General features: G+C 44.1%; 1 protein-coding gene across 1 annotated transcript; it reads right to left on the reverse strand. All coding sequences in view use genetic code 11, as the record gives it.

The window, feature by feature from the left end:
- Positions 1-2,332: 2,332 nt before the first annotated feature.
- EGR_03140 (26S protease regulatory subunit 6A) lies at positions 2,333-7,265 on the reverse strand (the record flags this gene model as incomplete). The annotated part of the gene is made up of 9 exons (XM_024492389.1): positions 2,333-2,443; positions 2,609-2,690; positions 3,176-3,428; positions 3,723-4,311; positions 4,346-4,471; positions 4,502-4,582; positions 4,624-4,711; positions 6,874-7,102; positions 7,193-7,265. The coding sequence occupies 9 exons, from the start codon at positions 7,263-7,265 to the stop codon at positions 2,333-2,335; spliced, it is 1,632 nt and encodes a 543-aa protein (XP_024353315.1).
- Positions 7,266-9,165: the final 1,900 nt, after the last annotated feature.

Below are 9,165 nucleotides of genomic sequence, written 5' to 3' on the forward strand. Positions count from 1 at the left end.
GCCATACCAGGAAGACCTTGAGGACCCGGAGGACCAGCAATGCCAGGCAGACCATCTCGACCGTTCCTGCCGGGAGGACCACGAGGACCTTGGGGACCGGGCCCACCGGGAGCTCCATCGGAACCAGGCGGTCCCATTGGGCCGGGAGGACCGGGAGGTCCAACTGCACCCTCTGGACCATCTGGACCTGGATCACCACGAGGACCTTGGGGCCCCATTGCTTCCGTCGGGCTGGTGACTTGACCTAAAGTCAAAAAATAAAGAAATGTGAAGGGCTTCATTAATCAGTGTTTTTGGCGATTCGGCAAAGTTGTTGCCTCCCAAGTTATGGGAGTGAAACAGAATGGCGAATTCCGTAGCCATCGCCAATTTAGCGTAGTTCAGACGTTCTTGATATCCCTTCCCAGTATACCATGCCAGTTAATATTGAACCAGAAATCGAGTCGCGAGATTTTTACGACGATCGTGACTTAACTTAGTATACTCAACTTCACATTTAGAATTATGCTATGTGCCTTTTCACCTTCCTGGTGGACAAAGAAATAGATAAATGCGAGTATAGCAGCCACGACAAAACAAGAGGATAGAGAGGATCGCGTAACTCACCAATAACCCCAAAGACGAAGCATGAGATTAAGAGGAAGCAAAGAATCCCATGTTTCAGGAGAACTTTCCAGTTCCCCATTCCACGGGAGGCGACCATAGTGAATGCGCCACCACAAACTCACGAACACACGCAAGTGGGAAGTTGCACTGCTGTCGACGCTGGCTTCCCTCTCGGTGTGCTGCGACGGCGATGCAGTTTATTCTCACTACAGAGGACTGGGCAGCTCCACCAGTACCGCCTTGGGCCTCCTCCCACCTACACACACACACACACACAGGATGGATGCTTACATGCACGCACGCGTACACACACACTTGCCGTCCGATCGATTTCTGGGGGTAACGGCAGCCTGTTGACTGCACGCACACGCACGCACCTACGGACAAGTCAACCTATTAATCTGACAGGTGATTGGCTAGACCGCCTCGTCCGTTCAACCATTCACGTGAATGTGAGTGCTAGTAAGTGGGGCAGTAGGGACGACCTGGTTTTGTGCAATTACCCGAAAGAGAAATAAGTAAACGTAAATCCTACTGACAAGTGTCATCGGCTCGGGTATAGATCTAAAATATGCATTAATGATCTAACAAGTAGCAATACTCTTATTTGGCAAAAAAAGGCCATTTGATGTACTAATTGGAAAGGTCGTTGGTAGGCTGTTTGGATATACCTTTGCCCAATCAATTTTCTTCCACTGTTTTGGGCCTTTTTAGTCCAAGTATTCCGAGGCGGCCTAATTACTTATTAAAAGAATGATTTTTTAGGAGGGCTTTTAAAAGGCTCTCTGTTGCACTATGCAACTGATGAGGAAGTAGGTCACGGTAGCAATTGGATGCTCTTGCGATTCATGGGGAATTGACACGACGGTGAATCTACTTCACTTGACTCCTACCAGAAGGAAGCGGAATGAATCTACTGAATAAACAATCATAAGTAAATTAACAAATATATAAGTACCCCTGCGGATGAAGAAGACATTTCGAGTACTCAACGGGAACTCCAGCATTGGTTACGCGCTCGATTGGTAGTTTTGAGGCCAAGTTAAACCCACATGGTATCACTCGATCTTTTCAGCTTCCCGCAAATTACCATCCATGCCATTTCAGGGTCCACTTTTTCAGTCCTTATGTGTGTCCATGGTGAATGCACTCCATAATTGGCATGGATGCAACTTAGACGGTAGCGGCTGAATATAGTTACTGTCTCTACAACGTGAGAAATGCTAAAAACAACGACGTTAGCCGCCATATTTGGTGGCGGAGGGAAACTTGTGCCGTAGTCATGCATACTACTACAAATTAATGAGTAGCAAGTAGGGTGCATGCCTCTCATCGAAGGAAAAAATGAACGACCCTGCCCGCCTACTAATTTGTCATGTAAGGAGTCAGCCCGCCTTGGGGTCCCAATGCGAACTAAATTATTGCGTGAAGGAGGTAAAAGGCACGCCGCATTATGGCGGTATCAATGTGAACCCCCCTCCTCCTTCTTGATTCATCCAAAAGGCTTGCAAGATCACATCTACAACGCCAGAAAAACATTCACGTTGCATGATTCTAAAATTGCCACCTTTTTCATATCAATAAATTAAGGAATGCTGATATCAGCGATTTATTTCATTGAAAGGTAACAATATAAGGCGAGGAAATGGGCGAAGTGGTAGAATACAAGGGTCCATACACGCAGTGCAATCCCAATTAAGGGAAGGGGGCGGCAGCGGGGCGTATTTTACGCATAATAATTCAAATTTGTCTTTTTCTTTGACTGCACCTCAAGAATGGCATCCATGTAGTCCTCATGCACGACCTGAGTGGCATTTCTGCGCAGAGCAATCATACCCTACATAGGGCAACAAGATCAACCGTACAACTCAATGGAAACAGACTTCAATCTAAATTTAACGCGATTAGACGAAAAGAAAACGAAACGATTTCCCTGGAGATACAAGCACTAGTGACAAAACACAATGAACGGAAGTTGACGCTTTTAGAACTTTAGACTCACAGCCTCGACACAGACAGCTTTGCACTGTGCACCATTGAAGTCATCTGTACATCGAGCAAGTTCTTCGAAGTTCACGTCTTCGCTGAAATTGAACAGGCATTTGGTGCAATCCTTTCCAAAACATACTCTAAAGATCAACCTTAAAATACTGCTTCTTCCATTGACTTTAGATATCACAATTCTTTAACTCAGGGACATGGTGATGAAAACCAACCGGACACGATGTCACCCGCATCGCAAATATTTGTTAATATCGTTTTTTGAACTCGGTAACCAACAAAACTGAATTACTGGAGAATTGAGAGATTGACCAAAATCATCGAGGAGATACCTTTAAAATTACAATCGAACAATCGCGCAGGTTGGCTATAGGTACGACACCAAAAGTTGATGAAGGATTCCATTTCATTTGTAAACTAATAACCTTCTAGTGGATGACTTCAATATTTTACGCAAACAAATACGCGGCAATAAAGAAGCGTCAAGTTGAAATAAACAGAATCGTACATAAAATCACGGACTTAAAGCGCTTGATAAAACAGGTAAGCTACAATACCGAAGGCTTACTGGACGTTCATTTTTCTTGAGTGGATCTGCATGATGCGAGAGCGAGCTTCTTCGTTGGGAGTAGGGAACTCGATTTTACGATCAAGTCGACCACTGCGAAGGAGTGCGGGGTCTAGAATATCCACACGATTTGTGGCAGCAATGACCTTGATCTCGTGATTTGGTTGAAAACCATCCAGCTGATTTAACAATTCCAACATCGTGCGTTGAACTTCACGGTCGCCGGCCTTTTCACTGTCAAAACGCTTTGTGCCTACAAATGATAGAAGCATAAACGTCCACTTAACAAACGCAAAATATGCAGCTGGAGAGCTCGAGACGCAAAATTGGGAAATATTGGGTTCCCATGACCAGACACCCAAATAACACATTACAGAAAATTGTCAAAAATTTGGACATCCCACTCCCAAACATGTAGGATACCCATAAATTAAACTACAAATTAAACACCAAAACAGAGAAAACACACACACCACCATATCCTAAGTCCACGCAAATACGAGTTACACCATTATAAAGGTACACATAATTAACCACTTAAACCTACCTATGGCATCTAACTCGTCAATGAAAATTATGGCAGGAGCCTTTTCTTTAGCAAGCTGAAAGGCATCTCGAACCAATTTGGCGCCGTCACCAATAAACATCTGAACAAGTTGAGGTGCAGCCAGTTTTAAAAAGGTTGACTTCGTCTGAGCTGCACAAGCACGAGCTAGTAGCGTTTTTCCGGTTCCAGGCGGACCGTAGAGGAGGACGCCTTTAGGAGGCTGGATGCCAATAGCATCAAACCTATCCTTATGGGTCATTGGGAGGACAACAGCTTCGATCAATTCTTGAATTTGTTTATCGAGTCCACCAATGTCGCCATACCTCTCAGTAGGCCTATCATCAACTTCCATGGCCTTAACACGAGAGTCGAATTCAGCTGGAAGTTTTTCAAGAATAAGATAGGAGTCCTTATTGACGCCTACAAGGTCGCCAGGCTTGAGTTCCTCATGTGGGACAAGACCAATAACGGGGAGGAAATACGTCTGACGCGTGCTTGTTTTAACAACGGCGCACTTCCCCTTTCTTTGGGAATCTAAGTCCACATTGGCACCGTCTTCTTCTTCGTCTTCAGGTTCAACATCCAAAAGCTAAAGGTCCTTAAGCAGAAGAGTGGCAACTCACCTCAACAACTGTCGCAACAAGATAAGGAAGAGCTTTGTTCATCTTAATTTTGCTCTTACTATCCTTAACTTTTGACTGCTTCATTTTAATTTCATGATCAACTCGGTGTAACTCAGACTTCATTATCTGTGGGAATTAAAATCATACAAGACTTACGCGAATTTCGCCGTCGAGTAAACGAGTATGAACGACCAGCTCCTCTGTAGACATCCGCATGACTTCATCAATTAAAGACTCCTTTATAAAAATCACACATTAAAAGAACTGTGATAGCCTACATCGACATCGTCCCAAACAGGTCGCTCAATCGAAGTCATTTTCCCACTAAGAAAATTCGATGGATATTTACACGAAATCACTCCCGACCTGGGTATAGTTCGTCAGAACGCTATAGCTATGGTGAAAATAGTAGGAATTATGTCGCATGCTGCACCAAACAGCACTATTAGATGAAAAACGGGTAGCTAAGACGACAACACTCCTATTAAAGCGACAGAAGACCCAACTACTTAGTTTTCTAACCTGCCACTGGTCGCAAACTCAAAAGCAGTCTATTTGCATACCAATCTAAGCAAGGATTTTAAATGAGATTCCTAGTAGGGAATATATTTAAAGACTCATGGGCATAAAACTGAAATTTAGAATTCGCAAAGAAAGTTTTTAGCATTTAATTAGCCTGTAATGAAAGAGTCAAAATAAGAAGGTTTTCGGCAGAGCACAATAAAGTTAAGACTCACATGTTAAACTCGACTTGCAGTACAAAAAAAACTTGTAGAGTTAATACTTTCTAAAAAAGCCAAACTGCAGCACTGTAGAATATGCATTCTTAGCAAATTAATATAATACTGCAGCAGTAGCAAGAATAATGATGCCTATTATGCAAATGACCAAGGGATGGTTTTCACAAAAAACATTCCTATTCTTTGCCATTTACAATAACAAGTTGAGTGTGGGTTCAGGGACGTCGAAAAGCAAACAAAATTTTGAAAGGGCACTACAGTCATTAAAAAATAGCACAAATCACACAATGATCTGACGAGTAAATAGCAAGCGTAGTCTAAAGGTAAAAGGAAAAGAGCAATAGCGAAAAGGCGACCAAACCAGGCGGTCTATGCTGTTAACAATCCATTTAAACCCTATTCGAGGCTAAGGGAAAGGATTCATTCAAAGGAGAGGCGAATGGGTAGCCATTAGGCAATTGTGAAATTATGCATCTTAGAATGAATCACATTAGAATTCTCAAAGCATTTTCACGCATATACCTTAAATCATCCATGATCAGTTAATCCACAAAACCCGCTAAGCATTAATAAGGTCAAAATGAACGGTGGTGGTACAAAATCACTTATTAATTGAAGAAGGGAGTAGCATAGCTAGGAATGGGGGAAACAGCATCAATGACGACAAGTGGTGCCTGGGGGATTGCATGAGTCTTCGTAGATTTGATAGGCAAAGGTGACTGGAAACAAATTCTTCTGTGTTTAACCAACTATTATTTGCAAGCTCAACTGCTAGTCCACCTACCAGCCTACCGAGTGATCGACCGACCATCCATGAATAAATCGGTAGAAATGGTGGTAGACATGGAGCACAAAACAAATACAGAAAATCAAGCAGACTAGACTCAACGAAAACAGTCTGGGCTAGACTAGTTGTATTAAAATCTGCAACACAGTGCTCTGAGGTGTTTTGTTGTTAGAAGTTTCCGTATGCGCGACTGTCTTTTTGCCGCAATCCAGGCTGCGCCAGATCCACTATTACTGGCAGTGTCGATGGACGGTGGTGGGGGCGGCAAGTAAAACCAACCACCACGAAAATAAATTTTTCTACCTCTTTTGGCTGACTGGCTGACTCGCACCAATTTGCAAGCATGATAAAGGAGAGTGAGGCCCATTCTCCACCTCCTCCTGGATGTGCAATGACGGACACTCACTGCCAGAGAGTAGGCTAAGAAGCCGCACCAACTCGAATTGCGTTGGCACGAAGTTATTCCCCATAAAGGTGCTTGAATTGTACCAACGAATGGTATCACCTCCATCCACGACTCCAGTCAATCAAGGGAACCTCCAGCGAACTACCTTAAAGTACATCTTATGGTATGCGAGATAGATCGACTTCGGCTGATAAATGCAAACAGGTGCAGCCTTGATCAGTGCGGAGCCATTGCATTTCTCTCCCTCCCTCTCTCTCCACTTGATGTCAATAAGGACGGGGAGGATACTATGATGCAATAGAAATGGTAGGTTAAATAGCCGGCATTGACGGTAACAGATGTCATTTTTGCCGCTTTGCTAGAAATCGAATGATTCATGAGGCCATGACTATGTTGGAATGGCCGAGGCAGGAAGGTTACCAAGGCAAATGCCTATTTTTGAAACAGACTTTTCTGTCTCCACAGTCTCTATTAACTTATTTCATCCCCTCATCTCTTTGATGCACTCTGACGGCCTTTTAATGCTGCTTTGATTAGGAAGGACCTGGTTCGCTTCCTCGTAGAAAGCACAGCTTCAGTCCTTAAAGTGCTTCACCTAGTCGAGCACTCCACTCCACTTCCGCTAACTATGACCCCAGGATACGTGCACAGACGATGATTTACTGATATAGCCAGTAGAAGGAGACAGGAGACAGCTTGGCGGAGAACGTTGGGGTTCCGCACATGTGTGTAGACCTGAACAGCCACGTACATTGCTGCCCACCTGCCTGTTGACGTGGCAACACATCGTGCTATGTCACAGTGATAGTCTTCCGTCCGGAGAGCTGCGTGTGGAGAAGGGAATAAGGGGTTGATTAAATAGAGTGCCAGCAGAAGTTAGACAAACAGTGGGATATTCTGTTATAAAGACTTACCGGTAATTTGAGGGTTCCACCTGTATTGTGGTAGGACCACGATGAAAGCAAGGGGCGATAAAATGCGCTTCATGACATTGATAGCTTATCTACCAAATTCCAATCTCCATTATACGTGATCGCACAGCATATACCATGTCTTATCAACAATTTTTTTCCTTTTTTTCATCTCTTTCGTCTGTGTGTCTGACTGCAGATGCAACCATGTCCTTGACATGCTTATTGTGCCAACCATCATTGAAGTCAAGATGCCAAACCTAATTCGCTGTACAAAACGGGTTGATAGCAGGAGTGGAGCCTCATCGTCCTCCATCGTGCCGTAAATAATGATTCTCCTGGTCTTGACATTCTTCCATTACTCTCCCAATACCACTGCTCCACCTACTCTGTGTGCGGCCCCCTTCAAAAGACATTGGACTAGATAGTTGCAATGGTCGATTGGTAGATGGATTGAGAGATAGGCGAGCAGTAAGCACCCCGATTAACTGCACCTTTCCCGTCTTCCTTCCGGCATTAATTTCCTTTGTTTACACGGGCATCCATGTGGAGGGTTGATGGGATAACTGCAACTCTGGCGAAACAGGGTTAGTTGCCCTTCCCCAGGTACTTTAGCTCCACTGCACTTGAGTGGGCAAATCTACACACTAGTATTGAGGCTAGCTGTCCCTCAGACCATAAATTTGAACGTACTGTGGAGTGGCGGACCCTCGCCATACGTGTTTGTACCTGTCCATACAAGGATGGGAGTAGAGACAGTTTGGCGGTCATTCGGCCATCCGACGTGACCCGTTGCGACTTGCCGAGCGAAGGTGCGGGAAAGGAGGCGGGTAAAAATGCGTCTCTCGTTGCGGGAATGTAGGACGGATAGGCTGATCTGTCCTTACGTGGTGGATTGACCGAATGACTACTTGATTTCCACATGGGGATTCATTTTGATAATTCGTTTGATTTTATATCAGTGAAAACCAAATCCCTCCTGTTTAGATGTGGTATCAACCCTCAACCCTGACAGATATAGAGATGCAGTTGGCACTCTTCCCTCTCCAATCTATGGCACTTCAGACGTAATTCGGCAAGATAGCTGAACCTCAGCTTGAAGGAGAAGAGGGTGTTCTCTGTACCCTTTATCTGTATCGACATCTCCATCTGCCTTGTAGAATTTGTGGAGTAGAGGATTGGATCTGAAGTTTAAAGTTAAGTAAAAGAGCCAAAAGTTGGTTACCAAGTAGTTTGTGTTGATCGGGCCCTAGTTTTCCTGTAGGGTGCATTAACATCACGAAACCAGGCAACGGCTATCAGCACAAATATGAAGTGCCTACTTATAAGCCATCAGTAAAAGCGATACAGAACTAGATATTCCTTAGAAGTGCAAAAAGGTAAGTTAGGACTCTAGGTCGTGCTTTCCTTTTGCATATAAATTGCAATCCTATCAAGCTAGTTATGTGAAGAAAACGTTCGTTTGCGCTATTTGGCAGCACATACGTATACACCCACTAACCCATGTGTTTTCTTTTTCCACATGCCATGCTGTTGAAGGCAACGAATTATAACAAAAAAAGGTACGTTCAAGGCTGGCCTTCGAACCATGCCAGTAGATCCCGGTCAACTCTACGTCTGCATCACATATACTGCCCAAGCGTAGTGTCGTCGTTCGTCTTCAGAGTAACCTCTCAATGGCACACTGGCAGCAGCGGAAAGCAAACACTATCTTAAAAAGATACGCCTCCACTCATCTAGCTGTGGTAGCGGTATAAATCCACACCATCACAGTACACATCACAAATTACTTGACTAGGAGTCATGGTCTAAAATCTGAGTCCCTCTTCCTGCCGTTGGTTGTTAAGTAGTTTGACATGAGAGCGGATTATCTAACAATTCTCAACTCCAATAACCCAGCAGAGAGGGACTTTAGAGACACGAATGAGTAAACATGTATGGTAAGGTGGACTTCTCATGGTACAAAGACACTAACA

This window comes from Echinococcus granulosus (genome assembly GCF_000524195.1).
Source record: "Echinococcus granulosus chromosome Unknown EG_S00015, whole genome shotgun sequence".
Classification (NCBI taxonomy): domain Eukaryota; kingdom Metazoa; phylum Platyhelminthes; class Cestoda; order Cyclophyllidea; family Taeniidae; genus Echinococcus; species Echinococcus granulosus.